Source organism: Lolium perenne, chromosome 7 (genome assembly GCF_019359855.2).
Source record: "Lolium perenne isolate Kyuss_39 chromosome 7, Kyuss_2.0, whole genome shotgun sequence".
Lineage (NCBI taxonomy): Eukaryota > Viridiplantae > Streptophyta > Magnoliopsida > Poales > Poaceae > Lolium > Lolium perenne.
Window position 1 is genome coordinate 288,770,151 of NC_067250.2, and position 22,767 is coordinate 288,792,917.

The 22,767-nt window shown below is 46.8% G+C and overlaps 1 protein-coding gene across 1 annotated transcript; it reads right to left on the minus strand.

Moving 5' to 3' along the window:
- Positions 1–17,407: 17,407 nt before the first annotated feature.
- On the minus strand, positions 17,408–18,508 carry LOC127326637 (uncharacterized). The gene has a single exon (XM_051353441.2). It carries the CDS (start codon positions 18,506–18,508, stop codon positions 17,408–17,410), a length of 1,101 nt encoding a protein of 366 aa, XP_051209401.1.
- Between the last annotated feature and the right edge of the window lie 4,259 nt (positions 18,509–22,767).

Consider the following 22,767-nt stretch of genomic DNA (forward strand, 5'->3'; position numbering starts at 1 on the left):
TCGTATTTTTGCTTCCGTCATCATCGGCTTGCCACTGTTCTCTATCATGGTTTTGTGCTCTTTCAACCAAGGATCGATCAAGTCAATGTGTTGTAGCGCTACTAAGTTGGCCCTGTCAAAGTCGGAAGTCCGACCAGACATGTGCACGTGCAGTTCCTTCCTTCCATTTTTGTGGCCTACTCCCTCGAACCTGCGGAGGTGCTTGTTTTGAGGCAAACAAACAGGGTCCTCGATGTCTAGATAATTCGTGCAGAAAGAGATGCACTCTTCGGTGAGCCAGCCCTGGACGATGCTTCCATCCGGATGTGACCTGTTACGAACGTATCCTTTAATGACCCCATTCATTCTTTCAAACGGCATCATGTTGTGTAAGAATGCCGGCCCTAGACTGACGATATCATCCATGATATGGATCAACAGATGGACCATCACGTCAAAGAATGCAGGCGGGAAGTACATCTCCATCTCACATAGGATCACCACGATCTCTTCCTGGAGCCTTGCGAGTTTCTTCACGCTTATCGACTTCCGAGTTATGACGTCGAAGAAGTTACAGAGCCCAGTCAGCGTTGCACGGACATGGTCATCCATTATACCTCGGATTGCAACCGGAAGAATCTGCGTTATCATCACGTGACAGTCATGAGACTTCATGCCGCTGAAGTTTCGTTTCTTGGGGTCCATGTATCTGCTTATTAGCCCGGAGTAACCGAAGGGCACTCTGACTCCTAGAAGGCAATTGAAAAATTGATCGACCTCGGCCGGACTAAAAGTGAAGCAGGAGGGGGGACAGTAATAGTCTGGCTGCTTAATCCTTTTGCGCTTCTGACCGCCATCCACCTCCTCCTCCGACTGTCCCTCTTGGGCCGGTGGGATCTGAAGCTCTTCCCTGATGCCCAAAACTTTCAGGTCGTGTCTTGCTTTCGGCCCATCTTTGGTCCGGTCCGGCATGTTGAGAAGAGTGCCAAGCAAGCTCTCGCACACGTTCTTTGTAATATGCATGACATCAAGGCAGTGAGGTGTATCGAGAATTTTCCAGTACGGCAAGTCCCAAAACACGGACCTCCTTTTCCATACACCAATGAGCAGCGTCGTTTTCTTTTTCTTCTTCTTCTCTCCAGGCTTTTGACGAATCTTTCCCGGCGTAGGGCACTCCTTCCAACCTTTCAGTAATGTATCGATCTCTTCGCCGCTCTTCTTACGTGGAGGTCCTCGGGGTTCATTTGTACCATCGAACAGATCTCCACGCTTTCTCCACGGGTCAGTCTTCTGTAGCCACCTTCGATGCCCCATGTAAACTGTTTTCGAAGAGCCGGGATCCTTACCAAGCTGCAAAAACATCGTCTCTTCCATGCACCTGACACATGCCTTGTGTCCATGGCACACCTGGCACGAAATGTAACCGTATCCGAGGTAGTCCTGCACCGTCGTGATCAGCGCGGCTCTCAAAGGGAAATATTCTTCCGCGACGGCGTCCCATGTATCTACCCCTTCCTCCGCCCACAACGTTTCAAGCTCCTCCTTTAATAGTTCGAGATACATGTTGATATCGTTTCCTGGCTGTGTCGGCCCTTGAATTAGCATACTCATCTGTATGTACTTCCTCTTCATGCACAGCCAGGGCGGGAGGTTGTAGATCCATACAAACACGGGCCATGTGCTATGTGTGCTGCTCTGGTTTCCGAACGGATTGAATCCGTCCGTGCTCGCACCCAACCTAATGTTTCTGGGATCTGCCCCAAAACTTCCGAATTCATTGTCTAATGCTTTCCACTGGCTTGCATCCGAAGGGTGCGTCAGCACTGGGTGCTCAATCCGCTCTTCATCATTCAACACTGCCTCCTTTCTTTCTGCGTGCCAGCGCATGAGCTTTGCTTCCTTGCGGTCCGCGTAGAACCGTTGAAGCCGGGGGGCGAGTGGGAAGTACCACACAACTTTCCGAGGAGCTTTCTTCTTCCCTTTCTTGTACCGTTCAGCTTCACACACAGGACATTTGGTCTTGTCCATGTGCTCATTGCGATACATGATACAGTCGTTGATGCAAAGCGTGATACTTTTCGTGGGGTAAGTCGAGAGGGCACGTGATTCTCTTGGCCTCGGCTAGACTACCAGGACACGTGTTCCCGGCAGGAAGGAGATCTTTCACGTATTCCAGGATGTCGTCGATGCTTGTGTCCGTCCATCCGTGTTTCGCCTTCATCTGCAGCACATCGAGAGCTACACTCAAGCGAGACTCCCCCAACCCGCGACCTGAGTCATACAACGGAGTATTCGAGTCTATCTCGAGTTGCTCAAGCTTTGATTTCCGCTTGGCGCCTTTCGTCTTTTCGAGAAGCAGATCTTGAAGATGAGGGTCCCGCACGACTGAAGCTAGCGGCACCTCTTCGTCGTCGTCAAGGTTATTGTCGTCGTCAAGGTTATTGTCGTCGTCAAGGTTATCGTCCTGTGCGACAAGCTCTTCATCGTCATCAATATCATGATGCCCTCCTTCTTGCCGGCCATTATTACCACCTGCTGCCGTCGCCCGATTGACCTCCGCGCCATCATCACTCATCCATTGAGTGTGTCCATGCATGAAACCATTAGTGAGCAGGTGCCCCTGCAATTTGCCTGAATACGGGTCAAACCATTTCCCTCGTTTGCATCTCCGGCACGGACACAATACCTCCGTGCGGTTATTTTCATACATGTCGATGATCGCATGTTTCAGATATCTCATCACGATGCTTTCACTCATCTCGATAACCATTATCGCCTGCATGGTAAGATTACATAATTGATTAGAACCATGCATCCGTCGGTAGTTTTCACGGAAAATTTCGGCATGACCTTCCTACACGGCAGGACATAGGAGCGCCAGAAATGTGCCGAAACGGAAACTTAAAGAATCAACATTTCGGCACAACGTTGGCAACTCATTTTCAACGCCAACACACACAAGCACAAACACAACATATATATATGCCACACACGAGAGCTTTGCTTCAAATGTCCAACATACGTCGATTTCATTCCTCAATTTGTTCATTAATCACCTATTTGTTTGATATATTCGTCAACGAGATCGAGACGTCGCGCCGCTACCACGGCGTATGGAAACCGACTTTCTAGATCTAGATCTAGATTGAGCGGTCAATGCGGGATAGTAGATCTACATCTACATAGGGGGATGTGGGAGATGCATGTAGAAAGGGAAGATTTGCTCAAAAAATATGATTTTGTTTGGTGAAATTGGTGAAATTGGGGATAGAAATGGGCAAAAATGAGCTGGGTTGGGAGAAGGCTCGGGTTTGTGTGGAGGAGTGGAGTGGTAGTAGTGGGGGAGTGGTTGTTGAGCAGAAATAATCGCCAGGTTACTGCCGGCGCACCAGGGCATGGGTGCGCCGGCAGACATAGCCCTTTCGGCTATATCACCCCGGGCCGGGCCCAAGAATCATTGCCGGCGCACCAGCCCAGGGGTGCGCCGGCAATGATTCTTGGGCCTGGCCCGAATCGGCCGCGGCCATGCCAGGATTTATCCCCGGCGCGTCTTTTCAGGTGCTGCGCCGGCAGTAGTGCTGCATCGCCGGCGCGGCTGCAAAGTGGTGCGCCGGCAACTGTTTCCACCAGCGCACGTCCTAGGTGGTGCGCTGGCACCACTTGCCTCCACCTATAGGCTTTTTCCTAGTAGTGAATGAGCCCTCAAGTTACTTCAAGACATCAACATGATGAAGAATGAAGAAATGAAGTGCAAGTTCAAGATGAGCCAACTCGTGGTGGATGATGGGGGAGCAATCCACATGGTGGTCATGGTTATGTGAAGATGCGCCGAAGAAGAAGCTCTCCCATGGTGGATTATGGGGGAGCAATCCACAAGACTTCGTCAAGCAAGCACAAGCAAGAAAGGCGTTCCATCTTGTTGAGGTCAAGATCGTTGTCATCGAGCTCAAGTGGAATGTGCAAGTATAAGGTTTGCTCTTGATAGGGTTTCTTTCTCACCGGTCTCATAGTGTAGTTGGAGACCGGTTTATAGTTTAGTTGCCGTACTATCAAGAGGGCTCTCGAGTAAGTAACTCAATCGTATCGTTCGGAGAGAGCTCAAACCTTTGCATCCTTGCATTATCTTTCTTTGTTGTTATTTGGACTTTATCCATGTGATGTTTTAGAGCTTGTGCTTATTCTCATGACAAGCTCTAGTTCATCGAAAACGGATTTCGCATAGATCACTTGTTGCATTTTCGAGTTTGGTTCATCATCTTTCTTGGTTTTATTTGGATCTTATCCATGTTATGTTTTAGAGCTTGTGCTTATTCTCATGACAAGCTCTAGTTCATAGAAAATGGTTTTTGCATGGGCAACTTGTTGCATTTTCAAGATTGGAGGTTTTACCGGTATGTCTTTTTTTAGATAGGTCAAACCTTTCATCATTTGTTTCTATCCTCTCTTGTTGTACTATGATGGTTTCCTGCATAATCTTGTAGAGCTTGTTCCTAGCTTTAAAACAAGCCCAAGATAATCAAAATCGGAGCCCGGATGCTAAAGTTATGCCCGTTTCAGTTTGATGTTTCTACCAATTTTCAGGGGGGCGGATATTCCGGCCCAAGTTTGGGGCGGATAATCCGCCCCCCCCCCCCGAAAAATCCGCCCCCCCCGAAAAATACGGTTTTTGGGAAAATCCGGCCAAATATCCGGCCAAATGTCTGCCCCCCTTACTATGAGCAGTTTTCTCAAGTCCTTAGCCGATTTTCGGGGCCCGGATATTTTGCAAATATCCGGCCCAGAAAATCCGGCCTGAGCTGACCCAAACGGTCATATTTCGATGGGAGGGGGTATTTAAGACCCCCTTCTTCCTCCTTGGGCAGCTACCTCTTCCCCTTTGTGCTCTCCACCATTGTTGACCTTGAGAGCTTCCATTTCCCTCTACTCCTCCTATGCTTCTTGAATCTTTTTGAGGGAAAAGGAAGAGGAGATCTAGATCTACATTCCTACCAATCAAATCCCTCTCTTTGTGAGGGGAATCCACTAGATCTAGATCTTGGAGAAATTTGGTGTTCCTCCTCTTATTTGTTCTTCCTCTCTTATTCCCCCAATAGCTTTTGTAGCTTTGTTGGAATTTGAGAGAGAAGGACTTGAGCATCTTTGTGGTGTTCTTGCCATTGCATTTGGTGCATCGGTTTGAGTTCTCCACGGTGATTCGTGGTGGTGAAAGCAAGAAGGTTGTTACTCTTGGGTTCTTGGAACCCTAGACGGATTCTAGGCCTTTGTGGCATCTTAGTGGTGTTCTTGGGGACTCCAATTAAGTTGTGGAGAATCTTCAAGGGCAAGGCCTTTGTGGCATCTTAGTGGTGTTCTTGGGGACTCCAATTAAGTTGTGGAGAATCTTCAAGGGCAAGGCCTTTGTGGCAATTTATTGGGAGCCTCCAATTAAGTTGTGGAGATAGCCCCAAGCTTTGTGCGGGTTCGGTGACCTTCCTAAGGTCCCATAGTGGATCGAGGACATCCCTTTTGGTGGGAATTCTCGAGGAGAATACGGTGGCCCTCGTGCATTTGGAGTGACTTGTCCTCCACACCGCTCCAACGGAGAGGAGCACTTGCAAGAGTGTGAACTTCGGGATACATCGTTGTCTCCGCGTCACTTCGGTTATTTCTATACCCGAGCTTTTTTACTTATGCACTTTACTTTGTGATAGCCATCGTGCTTGAAGTTATATATCTTGCTATCACATAGTTGCTTGTATTGCTTAGCATAAGTTGTTGGTGCACATAGGTGAACCATAGTATATAGGCTTTGGGCTTGACAAAGTAAATGCTAGTTTTATTCCGCATTTGTTAAGCCCATCTCGTAAAAGTTTTAAACCACCTATTCACCCCCCCTCTAGGCGACATCCGTGTCCTTTCAGCAGCGCTAGACCACGATGCACTGATGCTTGTGGTGCCTCCGCTTGCTGCAGGTTCGTCCCAGCCCGTGCATGCCGAGGCTCTGTCGTTGCATCTGTGCTTGAGCACCGTCGTCGAGCTCGTCCCCGATTTGCCAATCCTAGAGCAGTTGACGCCTTCAGTGGATGTGGTCAGTGTGCCGCTTCCTGCTGCTGTTGGCGCGATAGCCTCCGCGGGGCGTGAGGAGGCACCCCAACCTCCGGAGGGCTGCTACCGTGTGCCTGATTTGTTGTGGGTTGCTTCCTTGAGCTCAGACGAGGAGGACGATGAGGTGCTTGCGCCGCGAACACCGTTGACCGCTGCTCCTGGCCTCGACTCCGACGTTCGTGTTTCCAGCAAGGTTGGCACGCCGCCTCCTAATGGCAATCTGCTGGCTGTCATGTCCACTCCTGCTATGGACGGAAAGGTAGAAGGTACTTCAATGAAGACATGCGATGCAGCTGCCGCTTTTGGAGATAAGGAACGCTGGGTGCAGGTGGGGCGGGGCGACCGCCCCGGCCGTGAGCCAACGTCTTCGTTTAGAGAGGAAGGTCTCGAGTGTAGCCTCGCTTTCAAGCGTTGGGCTCGAGGGAGATGTTTTAGGTGTCTCGATCGTGGCCATAAGGTCAGCACATGTCGTGGGCCCTTGATGTCTACGGGTGCTTCTATTCTTGTAGACAGTGTTGGGCCTCCAAGAGCAGAGGTTTGTAGAATAGCAGCAAGTTTCCCTTAAGTGGATCACCCAAGGTTTATCGAACTCAGGGAGGAAGAGGTCAAAGATATCCCTCTCATGCAACCCTGCAACCACAAAGCAAGAAGTCTCTTGTGTCCCCAACACACCTAATAGGTGCACTAGTTCGGCGAAGAGATAGTGAAATACAGGTGGTATGAATAAATATGAGCAGTAGTAACGGCACCAGAAAATAGCTTGATGCTACAACTGGCGTGTGGTTGATAGTGGTAATATTGCTGGCAGTATGGATGCAGTAAAACAGTAAACAAGCAGCGATTTCAGTATTTGGAAGCAAGGCCTAGGGATTATACTTTCACTAGTGGACACTCTCAACATTGATCACATAACAGAATAAATAGATAAATGCTATACTCTACACTCTCTTGTTGGATGATGAACACCACTAATTGTGTAGGATTACACGAACCCTCAATGCCGGAGTTAACAAGCTCCACAATATTCGATATTCATGTTTAAATAACCTTAGAGTGCACGATAGATCAACACAACTAAACCAAGTACTAACATAGCATGCACACTGTCACCATCACACTATGAAGGAGGAATAGATCACATCAATACTATCATAGCAATAATTAACTTCATAATCTACAAGAGATTACAATCATAACCTACGCCAAGTACTACACGATGCACACACTGTCACCATTACACCGTGGAGGAGGAATAGAGTACTTTAATAACATCACTAGAGTAACATAGATGAATAGTGATACAAAACTCATATGAATCTCAATCATGTAAGGCAGCTCATGAGATCATTGTATTGAAGTACATAGGAGAGAGATTAACCACATAGCTACCGGTACAGCCCTTAGCCTCGAGGGAGAACTACTCCCTCCTCATGGGAGACAGCAGCGGTGATGAAGATGGCGGTGGTGTCGATGGAGGAGCCTTCCGGGGGCACTTCCCCATCCCGGCGGCGTGCCGGAACAGAGACTCCTGTCCCCCAGATCTTGGCTTCGCGATGGCGGCGGCTCTGGAAGGTTTCTCGTACCGTGGCTTTTCCGTATCGAAGATTTAGGTCAGGGACCTTTAAATAGGCGAAGAGGCGGAGTCGGAGGGCTGACGAGGCAGTGACACACTAGGGGGGAGCGCCCCCCCTTGGGCCACGCCGCCCTATCATCTGGTGGCCCTGTGGCCCACCTCTAGTCCTTCCAGGGTGTTCTGGAAGCTTCGTGGATTTCTAAGAGGCTGGGCGTTAATTTCGTCCGATTCCGAGAATATTTCCTTACTAGGATTTCTGAAACCAAAAAACAGCAGAAAACAGGAACTGGCACTTCGGCATCTCGTCAATAGGTTAGTTCCGGAAAACACATAAAATCATCATAAAGTGTGAACAAAACATGTAGGTATTGTCATAAAACAAGCATGGAACATAAGAAATTATCGATACGTCAGAGACGTATCAGCATCCCCAAGCTTAGTTCCTACTCGTCCCCGAGTAGGTAAACGATAAAAGATAATTTCTGAAGTGACATGCTACCAACATAATCTTGATCATACTATTGTAAAGCATATGAGATGAATTGAAGTGATTCAAAGCAATGGTAAAGACAATGATTAAACAACTGAATCATATAACAAAGACTTTTTCATGAATAGTACTTTCGAGACAAGCATCAATAAGTCTTGCATAGGAGTTAACTCATAAAGCAATAAATTCATAGTAGAGGCATTGAAGCAACACAAAGGAAGATGAAGTTTCAGCGGTTGCTTTCAACTTGTAACATGTATACCTCATGGATAATTGTCAATGCAAAGTAATATAACAAGTGCAATATGCAAGTATGTAGGAATCAATGCACAGTTAACACAAGTGTTTGCTTCTTGAGGTGGAGAGAGATAGGTGAACTGACTCAACATTAAAGTAGAAGAAAGGCCCTTCGCAGAGGGAAGCATTGATTGCTATATTTGTGCTAGAGCTTTGGTTTTGAAAACAAGAAACAATTTTGTCAACGGTAGTAATAAAGCATATGCATCATGTAAATTATATCCTACAAGTTGCAAGCCTCATGCATAGTATACTAATAGTGCCCGCACCTTGTCATAATTAGCTCGGATTACCTGGATTATCACCGCAATACATATGTTTTAACCAAGTATCACAAAGGGGTACCTCTATGCCGCCTGTACAAAGGTCTAAGGAGAAAGCTCGCATTGGATTTCTCGCTTTTGATTATTCTCAACTTAGACATCCATACCGGGACAACATAGACAACAGATAATGGACTCCTCTTTAATGCATAAGCATTCAACAACAAATAATTTTCTCGTAAGAGATTGAGGATTGTTGTCCAAAACTGAAACTTCCACCATGGATCATGGCTTTAGTTAGCGGCCCAATGTTCTTCTCTAACAATATGCATGCTAAACCATTCAACTCATGGTAAATCGCCCTTACTTCAGACAAGACAGACATGCATAGCAACTCACATGATATTCAACAAAGAGTAGTTGATGGCGTCCCCAGGAACATGGTTATCGCACAACAAGCAACTTAATAAGAGATAAAGTGCATAAGTACATATTCAATACCACAATAGTTTTTAGGCTATTTGTCCCATGAGCTATATATTGTAAAGATGAAGAATGGAAATTTTAAAGGTAGCACTCAAGCAATTTACTTTGGAATGGCGGAGAAATACCATGTAGTAGGTAGGTATGGTGGACACAAATGGCATAGTGATTGGCTCAAGGATTTTGGATGCATGAGAAGTATTCCCTCTCGATACAAGGCTTAGGCTAGCAAGGTTATTTGAAACAAACACAAGTATGAAGCGGTATAGCAAAACTCACATAAAAGACATATTGTAAACATTATAAGACTCTACACCGTCTTTCTTGTTGTTCGACCCTTACTAGAAAATATCTAGACCTTAGAGAGACCAATCATGCAAACCAAATTTAAGCAAGCTCTATGTATTTCTTCATTAATAGGTGCAAAGTATATGATGCAAGAGCTTAATCATGAGCACAACAATTGCCAAGTATCAAGTTATTCAAGACATCATACCAATTACTACATGTAGCATTTTCTGTTTCCAACCATATAACAATTAACGAAGCAGTTTCAACCTTCGCCATGAACATTAAAAGCTAAGAACACATGTGTTCATATAAACTAGCGGAGCGTGTCTCTCTCCCACACAAGCATTTATTCAAACAAAAACAAAAACAAACAGACGCTCCAAGTAAAGTACATAAGATGTGACCGAATAAAAATATAGTTTCAAGAGAGGAACCTGATAATTTGTCGATGAAGAAGGGGATGCCTTGGGCATCCCCAAGCTTAGATGCTTGAGTCTTCTTGAAATATGCAGGGATGAACCACCGGGGCATCCCCAAGCTTAGAGCTTTCACTCTTCTTGATCATATTGTATCATCCTCCTCTCTTGACCCTTGAAAACTTCCTCCACACCAAACTCAAAACAACTCATTAGAGGGTTAGTGCATAATCAAAAATTCACATGTTCAGAGGTGACACAATCATTCTTAACACTTCTGGACATTGACCAAAGCTTCTGAAAGTTAATGGAACAAAGAAATCTATTCAACATAGCAAAAGAGGCAATGCGAAATAAAAGGCAGAATCTGTCAAAACAGAACAATCCATAAAGACGAATTTTAAAGAGGCACCAGACTTGCTCAAATGAAAATGCTCAAATTGAATGAAAGTTGCGTACATATATCTGAGGATCACACACAAAAATTGGCAGATTTTTCCGAGTTACCTACAGAGAACCCTGCCCAAATTCGTGATGACGTAATCTGCTTCTGCATGATAATCCAAATCTAGTATGAACCTTACTATCAAAGACTTTACTTGGCACAACAATGCAACAAAATTAAGATAAGGAGAGGTTTCTACAGTAGTAACAACTTCCAAGACACAAATACAAAACAAAATTACTGTAGTAAAATAAACACATGGGTTATCTCCCAAGAAGTTCTTGCTTTATAGCCATTAAGATGGGCTTAGCAGTTTTAATGATGCACTCGCAAGAAATAGTAGTTGAAGCAAAAGAGAGCATCAAGAGGCAAATTCAAAACAAATTTAAGCCTAACATGCTTCCTATGAAAAGGAATCTTGTAAGTAAACAAGTTCATGAAGCATAATGCAACAAGCATGTAAAGATAAAACAAGTGCAGCTTCAAAAATTTCAGCACATAGAGAGGTGTTTTAGTAACATGAAAATTTCTGCGACCATATTTTCCTCTCTCATAATAACTTTCAGTAGTATCATGAGCAAACTCAACAATATAACTATCAAATGAAACATTCTTATCATGAGTCTCATGCATAAAATTATTACTCTCCACATAAGCATAATCAATTTTATTAGTTGTAGTGGGAGCAAATTCAACAAAGTAGCTATCATCAAATATAGGAGGCATATTGTAATCATAATCAAATTTATCCTCCATAACAGGCGGCACCAAAAGACCACTATCATTATAATCATCATAAATAGGAGGCAAAGTATCATCAAAGTAAATTTTCTCCTCAATGCCCGGGGGACTAAAAATACCATGCTCATCGTAACCAGCTTCCCCAAGCTTAGAACTTTCCATATCATTAGCAACAATGGTGTTCAAAGCGTTCATACTAATATGTTCCATGGGTTTTTTAATTTTCGCATCAAACCATCCATGTCTTAACTCAGGAAATAGAATAAAAAGCTCCATGTTGCTATCCATTATGCCTAACTAGTGTAAAACAAGAAACAAAAAGATGCAATTGCAGGATCTAAAGGAAATAGCTTCGAGTACTTACAACGGCGGAAAATAGCTTAGTAGCCGAGATCCGGAGTGTGAGTACCTTTTACCTTTCCTCCCCGGCAACGGCGCCAGAAAAGTGCTTGATGTCTACGGGTGCTTCTATTCTTGTAGACAGTGTTGGGCCTCCAAGAGCAGAGGTTTGTAGAACAGCAGCAAGTTTCCCTTAAGTGGATCACCCAAGGTTTATCGAACTCAGGGAGGAAGAGGTCAAAGATATCCCTCTCATGCAACCCTGCAACCACAAAGCAAGAAGTCTCTTGTGTCCCCAACACACCTAATAGGTGCACTAGTTCGGCGAAGAGATAGTGAAATACAGGTGGTATGAATAAATATGAGCAGTAGTAACGGCACCAGAAAATAGCTTGATGCTACAACTGGCGTGTGGTTGATAGTGGTAATATTGCAGGCAGTATAGATGCAGTAAAACAGTAAACAAGCAGCAATTTCAGTATTTGGAAGCAAGGCCTAGGGATTATACTTTCACTAGTGGACACTCTCAACATTGATCACATAACAGAATAAATAGATAAATGGTATACTCTACACTCTCTTGTTGGATGATGAACACCACTAATTGTGTAGGATTACACGAACCCTCAATGCCGGAGTTAACAAGCTCCACAATATTCGATATTCATGTTTAAATAACCTTAGAGTGCACGATAGATCAACACAACTAAACCAAGTACTAACATAGCATGCACACTGTCACCATCACGCTATGAAGGAGGAATAGATCACATCAATACTATCATAGCAATAATTAACTTCATAATCTACAAGAGATTACAATCATAACCAACGTCAAGTACTACACGATGCACACACTGTTACCATTACACCGTGGAGGAGGAATAGAGTACTTTAATAACATCACTAGAGTAACATAGATGAATAGTGATACAAAACTCATATGAATCTCAATCATGTAAGGATGCTCATGAGATCATTGTATTGAAGTACATAGGAGAGAGATTAACCACATAGCTACCGGTACAGCCCTTAGGCTCGAGGGAGAACTACTCCCTCCTCATGGGAGACAGCAGCGGTGATGAAGATGGCGGTGGTGTCGATGGAGGAGCCTTCCGGGGGCACTTCCCTGTCCCGGCGGCGTGCCGGAACAGAGACTCATGTCCCCCAGATCTTGGCTTCGCGATGGCGGCGGCTCTGAAAGGTTTCTCGTACCGTGGCTTTTCCGTATCGAAGATTTAGGTCAGGGACCTTTAAATAGGTGAAGAGGCGGAGTCGGAGGGCTGACGAGGCGGTGACACACTAGGGGGGCGCCCCCCCCTTGGGCCGCGCCGCCCTATCATCTGGTGGCCCTGTGGCCCACCTCTAGTCCTTCCCGGGTGTTCTGGAAGCTTTGTGGATTTCTAAGATGCTGGGCGTTGATTTCGTCCGATTCCGAGAATATTTCCTTACTAGGATTTCTGAAACCAAAAACAACAGAAAACAGGAACTGGCACTTCGGCATCTCGTCAATAGGTTAGTTCCGGAAAACACATAAAATCATCATAAAGTGTGAACAAAACATGTAGGTATTGTCATAAAACAAGCATGGAACATAAGAAATTATCGATACGTCGGAGACGTATCAGCCCTTTAGATGCATCCGTTGTCGTCGTCCTGGTCACCGGGAGCGTTTCTGCCATGCTCGCTTTCCTGCCGCTCTTGGTGAAGAGGTGGTCAATTGTGTTCGATCTCCGGTCGCTTCTGCTCCTGGCCAGCGTTGCCACTCTCCATCTGCTCTGCCTCGTCGTCCCTCATCGCCTCGGAGTTGGGTTGAGGTCGTGGGCCACTCAGCGGTGCCAAGACCCTCTCCTATGAGTTGCGAGCAGTTCAAGGTCAACGCCACTCTGGACTCTCTCTTTCAGTCACAGGTTGCTTTGATGCGCATGGAGCTCCTTCAGCTGGTTGATGTCCGTGTCGAGGAGGCGTCTCGCCCACTTCGTGAAGAGGTGGCAGCTCTCAAGTTGTTGTTGGCGTATGCTGGTGTTTCTGTGGAGCCGATGTCCTTCTGTTGGTTTGGGGCTCGCCAAACCAACAGCTTCGATCGCGCTTGACTCCTCTGAGCAGAAGTCATCGGTGGTTGAGGAAGAGCACCTCCACGGTTGTTTCTCTCCTCGTAGCCCATCATCGCTCCTTAATGTTTTGGCTGCCTCTGAGCGCGAGGGCATGGACATGATCGCGGCTCAGTCGCTTGACCTTGAGTTGACTGATGTTGCCGACACACCTGTCTCTCTCTCTCGCATGAGTCTGACGAACAGGTGGTTGCTAAGTCAGGAGTGTTGACACCCATGCCTGCATCCTCTCCATCGCAGTCGGAGTCTTGCCAGTCGCCGCAGCCTATTGTGTTGGCTGACTCTAAGTGTGAGGACATAGACGAGTTCTTGGCTCCGGTGTTGCAAATCACGGAAGAGCTACATGTGTTGCATGGGGACTCTCCTGTGGAGGTTCCGTCGGCGTTGTGCTCTTTTGAGACCTTGGAGGTGGCCATGACACCGCAGTCGGAGCCTTGCCAGTCCCTCGACTCTTTGGGCCATGGGGCAGTGTTGGTTCCTAGCTCAGATGCTCGTTTTGCAAAGGAGCTTTGTGGTTTGCTCGCTAGTTTGGAGGCGGCTAGTCCTGGATATGGCAAGGAATTTGCTTGTGTCTTGGCAGGTAAAGCCTCAGAAAGCATGATCAAGAAGGTGGAGAAGTCTCTTAAGAAGGTATCTATTAGAAGGATAAGGAGGAGAGCTCTAACAAAGGAAGTTTGAGTAGCTGCTTAAGTGATGGACTCATTTTGGGCTGTCATGTATTTTTTTTCGACGTTGTGCTCTTGGGTTGTCGGTTCTAGTTGGTTTAGAGGTTGCTTTTTTGTTGTTGTTATTCTCTTGTGGGTGTGCTCTTGGTGTGGGCTTGACCCTATTGTTGTAGGTTTTCGCTCGGGTTTCTCCTAAAAACCGAGCACTTTCTTCTTAATTAATAGATGAGGCAAAGCTTTTGCCTCCGTTTCAAAAAAAAAAAAAATAGTTGAACAAATACATATTTCCATTCCATTAAGCCCGAGGGCGCTGTTACATATAACGGACAATTGATGTATCTGCGTAGAGCTTTTTCACCTAGAACTACACGTCAATGAAAGGTTCCATTGATGTATATCCGTTTTGAACAAACAAATTTCCATTGCATTAAGCCCCAGGGCGCTGTTACAAAACATTGTTGAAATCAAATACAGCTGATCGACACGGTTCATTCATCGGTCTGTGAACAAAGCTATGCTTCAGCAAACAAATAATATCTGAAGAATAGCTAGTTTCATACACAAGTTACATTTGCACAACTGGCCGAACTTAGAATTTGGGCTGGAATGTAGAGATCGCGCCTGCACATAGGGCACAGCGGGTTGCTTTCGAGGACGGCCTGCATGCACGCGCCATGTAAGAGCTGAAGCCACCTTCCCACGCTATGACCTCTTTGAAAACCCTCTCACCAATTGCATATGTAGAGCTTAGATTATAGACTGTAGACGATTATGCATAGCTTAATTGTTTTCTTTGTTCATACAATCTACCCCTGCAAGGCTGTAACTGTAACTTTTATATAACTATTTGTTACCACTTCTAGTGATCTCTGTAGAGTTTTTTTCACCTAGAACTATCCAAATGATGTATATCCGCGTCTCACTTCAAAAAAAAATAGAACAATTGATGGATAAACGAGAGAGCACAATTACATAATTGAAAGAACAAATTTCCATTCAATTAAGCCCGAGGACACTTTACAGAACATTGTTCAAATCAAATACAGCTGATTGATATGCATGATTCATTCATTGACGAATACACCGGCCATTTGCCGAATACACATCAATCTGAATAATGCTATACTTCAGCGAACTAATAATATCTAAAGAATAGCTAGCTGCATAAAAGGTTACACTGCGCATTTTTACAAGAATAGCTTAGAATTTAGGCTGGATGTACAGATCGCGTCTGCACGTCGGACACAACGGGTTGCTCTCGAGGACGGCCTGCATGCAGGCGCCATGGAGAACGTGAGGCTTCCCGCACCCCGGCCACGCCGCGAGGTCGTCGCCCTTGAGAAGCTCGTAGCAGACGCTGCAGTTCTCCTCGGTGGCGACCACCCTCCTTCGCTTCGTCGGCCTCTGTTCGCCATCCATGCCGTTGTCGTCTTCATCATGGCCGCACCCGCACCCGCCCCGCACCGACTCCGGCAGGCTGGCGGTTGGCGGTGCTCGAGCGGCGGCGCTGCAGCGAAGGCTCGATCTGTGCCCCATCGGGGCTGGCGGGCCAAGGCTGTCGCGTTCGCGCCTGGAAGGGGCTCTACGGGGCGGCGCGGTGTCCTGCTGGACGCGTGCTGCTGCTGAGTTCCCTTGAGAGGCGCATCAGGCCAGGGGCAGCATGCCTCTCTGCGATCTTGGCTGTCGACGGTGGAGGGCCGGCAGCTGGACTGCACGGCGCTGCTCAAGCGAGGGTTTTTCTTCGCCTAGCGTCTCCGGCATTGCCTCGGCTGACCCGGGATGGTCGGTGCCGTTGGGGTCCGATCTGAATAAAGGCGGCGGTCCTCGAATTCTTCTCGCACCAAGTTGAAGATCTATCGGATGCTTGTATTGTCGTGTTCCAGAAGAACCTGCCAGCGAAATTCATTGTGCGAATAATGCCTGAAGATTGCTGGATTGGGTGGTTTCGGTCGTGCGCACCCATATTTTTAGTCTGACCGTTTGGTTTCAGAGGGAGCGTTTCGAAGCTCTGCTGGCTATTAATATCATGGAGCTCGTTTTCCTTTCATGGTGCTGGCCGATAAGGTCATGAAAACCGGGATCGGTGTAATAGCAATGATGGTCGGATCTTGGTGGTGATGTTGAATCGGCTTGGTACTTCGTGGCTTGAAACAACAACTTGTATGTGGGGACGACTGCACATGAGAAGTTAAGAGTATTATCTTTCAGGGTGAAAATCCAAGGTCTGGTCTTAATTAGTTGTGTCTGGTAATGTTCTTGTTGAAGATATTGTTTTGAGAGTGAGGACTTTCTTCAGGGTGAAAACCTAAAATCTATGATCGGGTGACGACATCATTTATGCAATATTTTCTTCTTGAAGGCGTCACTTATGAAGAAGTTGATCTTCTGGTGTAGTCTTGGTGGTGTCAGTGTTGCTGTTTCAAGAAATGGATCACTCTAGCGGGATTTTTTTTGTAATTCTTCTTCTTTTTTTTTGCAAATTATTCTTCTTTCTTTTTTGGCTATGTGCATCCTTTATACCATTAGGATATAACATTATTGCAGAGGGCTCTGGGTGTAATTGGTATCTTCCCGATATTAATATATGCTCTTTATCGAAAAATACTACAATGTATCCTTTAAGGCCCTGATTGTAAATTTATACATAATTATTTGTTACCACTTCCGGGGGATCTGTGTAGAATTTTTTTCTCCACCTAGAACTACATGTCAATGAAAAGTTCAATTGATGTATATCGTTTCATCCCAAAAGTAGTTGAAAAATAAACATTTCCATTCCATTAAGCCCGAGGGCGCTGTTACATAGCATTGTTGAAATCAAATACACCTGATCAACCATTAATCTGAACAAACGCCATATACTCCAGCAGCAAATAATTTCTAAAGAATGGTTAGTTGCATAGTACAATCTATTGATTGATTCCTTTGTTCATACAATCTATCCTTTTAAACGAACGCTATATACTTCAGCAGCAAATAATTTCTGAAGAATAGCTAGTTGCATAGTAAGTACAACCTATTGATTGATTCCTCCTCCTCAAACTCACCACGCATAATTGAACAAACAGATTTCCATTCCGTTAAGCCCGAGGGCGCTGTTACAGAACATTGTTCAAATCAAATACAGCTGAATTCATCAGTCTGTGAAGAAAGCTATGCTTCAGCAAACAAATAATATCTGAAGAATAGCAAGTTTCATACACAAGTTACATTTGCACAACTGGTCGAACTTAGAATTTGGGCTTGATGTAGAGATCGCGCCTGCACATAGGGCACAGCGGGTTGCTCTCGAGGACGGCCTGCATGCACGCGCCATGGAGGACGTGGGGCTTGCCGCATCCCGGCCACGCCGCGAGGTCGTCGCCCTTGAGAAGCTCGTAGCAGACGCTGCAGCTCTCCTCGTCCTCGGTGGCCACCACCCTCCTTCGCTTCGCCGGCCTCTGTTCGCCATCCCTGTCGTTGTCGTCGTGGCCGCACCGCACCGGTTCCGGCAGGTTGAGCTCCATGCCGGTGAAGCGGGCGGGCCACGGCTTCTCCATCATGTCCTCCAGGGCGGCGCGCATGTGGTCCAAGCTGTCCTCCGTGCTGTTGGTCCGCCAGAGGATGCCGACGTCAACGAACACCTCGATGCGCACGGCGCCCGGCGGGAGGCTCACCTGAGACGCCAGGCTCGTCCATAGCTCTCGGAGCCGCTTGCTGCAGCCGTCAGGGTATATGAGGTGCGCCAGCGACGCGCCGGCCCAGTCCAGCGACCTGGCCCCGTGGCCGGCGCCGGCGATGAACCGGAGCTGGTGCTCTCTCGTGCTCCCGCGCGCTTCCACGCTGCCGTCGGACGACGATGCGGCTGAGAAGCGGGTGTAGCGGTAGTGCACCAGGAGGATGTGCCTCTCGCCCCCTCCTTGTTCTTGGTGCGGAGCGTCCGCGGCGGCGACCCGCATGAAGCCGCCCGTCGTCCCTGCGGCGATGAAGTGCGGGGCCGAACCTCCAAGAAACCGCGGGATCTTCCTCGTGGGGTGTAGCGTCTGCAACAACGAGAGCTCTTCAAACTCGCCGTCGCTTTCCTCTTCCTCCTCCGAATCATCGTCATCATCATCATCGCTGTCCTCCTCGTAGTCATCCTCGGAATCCCCGTGAAGAAGAAGCGCATGTTGATCCTCTCCGTGCTGGTCCTGGTACCCCATCAGCAGGTCAAGTATTTCCTGAACGTCACCGTCGGAGAGGTGGTAAGCAGAGACGACCGCGTCGGAGGCGGCGGAGTCGTCGTGGTGGTCCCTTTCCAGCCAGAAGCCGTCGTCCATGGAGCGCACCGGCGCGAGGGGCATCTCCGCCATGTAGATATGCCCGATGGATTCCCTTGTGGATCTTCTGCTGCTTTCGTGTGGTAGCTTGAGGGAGATGGTTAGGGTTTGGGAGGGATTCATGCATGCATGGGTGTTGTGTGCTTATATCGCCGTGTATGAGTGGAGTCGGTGCGTGAAGTGCTTACACAGTCGGACTCCAAATCGATTCCCAGTTCAAGTTGTTGACACACACAGCCGGGTTGAGAGTCGGACTCGATCGATCGCCCACCGACGTGCTTTAGGCAAACAAATTGGTATGCATCAGGCTGTGGAGAAACAAATTAAAGACGCGTCGTCTTTTTGCGCGCACAAACAAAAGCCGGTACACTCGTTGCGGGGCTCGTTGACTTGATCGATCGGGGGAGACCGATCGCTTGCTGCATCTCCAACGGGGCAAGCGTCAAAAAATGCGGTAGATTTACGTCTCTGCAGACGCTGCGCGAACGCAGCGGTCGTTCACACGGTCCTCGCACGGGCCCGCCTGGCAGCGGCACAGATGTTTCGTCTTCAGCGCGGCATAACTTGCAGCAGCGCGCTGCAGCTTTCGGGGCCACATTAATGACGCGTCTCGGCTTCCGCGAGCGTGCGCTGTTGGGTGGCTTCGTAGTGGCAGGATATTGAAGGCGAGATGGTGTCCGAGCCTTTTAAAGCTTTGCTGCCGGCGCATTTTCCCGACCACACCATTGCCAGAGTCCACCATATCCACCCGACCGACGCCATGTGGAAGAAATGTTGGCTGTTCCGCAAAACCAAGAACGACCACGAGGCTAGCGGCTCGCGGTCCAGCAAGAAGCCACAGGTCGGGCGATATGTTCGCATCGAGTTTGCGCGCCGCCTCTCGAAAGAAAACCGGCCGGTGCTATAGTCGGACGCAAACCTACCTGGAGAAGGCTGGTACCTCAACTCCAGGCGTGCGTCGGTCCCCGCCGTGCCATGCGAGGGCCGAGAGCGCCTTGACGAGGTGCGCCGCCGCCGAGCCATCTTGCCAGCCAATCTCCCAGAAGATCCGGCGTACGCGCTGAACTCCTACAACTGGATATCGTTCGGGACATGGGAGTTCGACGCGCGTTGCCGAGCTGGATACCTCGGCGACCTCCACTACTTCGACCACGAGATCGCGGCGGAAGAAGAGGAGAACGACGGCAAGGACGAGGACGTCGACGACGAGGGTGACTATGCCGCCGAGGCCGAGCGTGGAGACAGCGACCACGACGACAGTGGGAGGATGTGGGATCCGAGACCCAACCGCCGGACATTAGCGAGGAGGAGGCCATTGCCATGGCACTAGCCAATATCGATCTCGACGAGCTCAACGAGATCGCTATGTGGGACGGGCTCGCCATCCAGCTTCGCAAGTCGGCGCTCGCGCAGGGGAGGCCGGCGACTCCTCTGGCCACGCCGACACGTTCCAACAACCGCGTGCTGGATGCTGCTCCTTCAATAGCCTGGGATCCGTGGCGACCTTCAGCACAACCTCATGCGCCGCTGACGGCCTGGGCAAAGTTGCCGCAGCCTGCCCTTCCTCCTCCACCACCGGCGTACCAGCTTCCATGGCCGACGTCGGAGTTCATCGACCTCGTCAGCGACGATGAGCAGTAGCCAATAGCTAGGTTTTAGCAGGCCTTTCTAGCCTTTTTCTAAGTCTTTTTATGTTTTTTATTAATATAAATTGTGGCTTTACCAAAGGGGAAAAAATTTATGCATCGTGCCGCTGGAGCCAACCGACGGAAACGGACGCGCAGTTAATTTTGACCATTTAAGCCGACGCAAATGAACGTGTCCCTTTTAGCGTTTGAAATGTGTTGCCCGTTGGAGATCGGCATATACACAATCAATATGTACGTACACACAATCAATTGGCACTTGCCGTACTTGTGCATTATGTACGAGTAAATTAATTAAAATCTAGTAACTTAATAGTATACTAGGCCGGTCGGCTGATCCTCAGAAGTCAAGAGATTACTCGAGCGGCCAGGTGTATGGTTGGGGCCTCGGCCCTCATAGATATATACTATTAGCTCTTTTTGACAAGGAGAGATCACTGATGAAGAAGCTTTTATAATTCCCTGTTGTTATGCTGGTGGTTCTTTTGTAGCTGGAAAAAGGATTTGTTATCATTTACATTATCCAAGACAAATAATAATAGTTCTGCGTAATTTGTTGGTTGTTATAGTGAGTTCTTCCTGTTGAATAGCAAATCACCCGTGTGTTCTTTGTCTGTTTATATTACTCTTGAATTTTAGTTTTAATATTTATGAGGATAGAGCTAGGACTTGGCTCCTGTCCAACGGTCTGCTCTTGCTCGGAGTGGCCTAGAATTTGCGCCTGTAAGTAGTTTGGAGTATCCCATTGTAGAAGCAAGTATAATAACTAGTTTGGAGTATCCCATTGTAGAAGCAAGCATAATGCTACTGTACATCATAGAAAAGAAGGGAAAGGGCAAAAAACAAGAATATTTGTAAGGACGCTTGAAATACGTACAATTGAGCAATTGATTCAGGTCCCCTTCAATGGTTCAGCGTACATATGACATGGCTCAGTTGCTCAATGGTTCAGAGCAATTGGGCTGGCACGGGAGTGCGACATGTAGACTTCAATGGTTCAGAGTGCATATGACATGGCTGTCGAAAATGCTGATCTCTAGTTTTACTTTTTTTTTTAGGCTGAACTGTGTATTTTTTATTTATAATGAAACAAAAGTCCACAAAAAGAAGAAGAAAATAGTTGCTTGAGATGAGCAACTAAAAGAGGCCATAAGCCCACCTATCCAAGTAGCTATGCCATGGTATGATTTCCTCATGGCTTTGTGGACTAGAAAGGCAAGTTCATCTTTAAATTTCTCCCGACATATGTAAACAATTGGAGTAACAGCCTTAAAGATAAAAGTCACTGCGAGTGATCCATATAGACCAGGTAATCAACATTATCAGCTCCATAAAGAAAGGCTTAGAGATAGCAAGCTTAAGACTAGATGATGTATCTCGAAGATCAAACTGTCCTAAGGTAGGGGGAATCCACTGAGCCAGCACAACAAAGCAAAGGGGCACTAGCAGATGATCTCTCGTCTCAAGATGACGCTGATTACACATGGCACAAGAATAATCATTCATCACAAAATTATTTCCATGAAGCATATCCCTGGTGTTGAGGCGATTATGAACGAGCAGCCAAAAGAACACCTTTTATCTCTGCTGACAACAACCATCGCACATCCATTTAAGTGCAGGCATAGCACAAACATTCCCCATAAGAGCTTAATAAACAAAAGAAACTTTAACAGAAGCACTACCTAGCACAGTCCATGAATCTGAATCATTAGTTGGCATTAATTCCTGCAACATGGCCTGAAATAGATTTAACTGCACCATAGCTTCCTTAGATACAAGTAAATAGAACAAATTAGAGAGATCAGTAGCAGCAATGACCTTCTTGAGAGAGATGGAATCATTCTTAGCAAAAGAAAAGAGATGTGGCCATGCCTCTTGTAAAGGTACATCTGTCCATTTATCCTTCCATAGTAAAATGGAGTTTCCTTGTGCAAAAGTACAAACAACAAGATTTTTAAAGGTGGGCAAAACTTTTAGACAATCTCTCCACCAAAATGAAATCTCTATAGGTCTAGCAGGTGGCAGAGCTGAAGGATAGTATAATTCCCAAGTTAATTTAACCCAAGTTAGTTCTCCAGTGTTACTATCGTTCATATGTGCTTCATTGTGTGATGTGTATGGTCTGTTCCATCCCATTTGCAAACAGATAATGCTTTGGACATTGATATGTTTTTCGCACGAAAGCTAATACTTGCACTTTACTTGACCATTCTAATTTTTACATGGATTTGACGAAATCTCCGAAGTAAAAATGTTTTTGTACGTACTGAAATCTTCAAAATTTGATGAGATTTCATTCGAAACTAGAGAGAACCTGGTCTCGGCCAACAAACACGCCACTCCGACGATCCAAACTGCTTCCACTACCACCGACGGCGCGACACTCCTCACATCGACCCCGGCATGGCCAAGCTGCGGCATGCCACGATAGCGGCTGTTAAAACTAGAATAGAATCGGCAGTGTATATCTGGTAGAGATATTCCTTGATACGCAAGTTTGTTTATAAGCGTGATCAAATCTCAACCTATTCACACTATCAATTTACTGAAGTCTTCTCGTTTAATGGCGCATGATTATTATTTTTGTTTCCAAGCTTAAAATTCGTTGGAAATTAATGCCTTATGAAGATTTGTTAACTTCCT

Bases quoted from the DNA above. Each gene is read 5' to 3' on its own strand.
- LOC127326637 (XM_051353441.2), bottom strand. From the start codon at position 18,508: ATGGCGGAGATGCCCCTCGCGCCGGTGCGCTCCATGGACGACGGCTTC.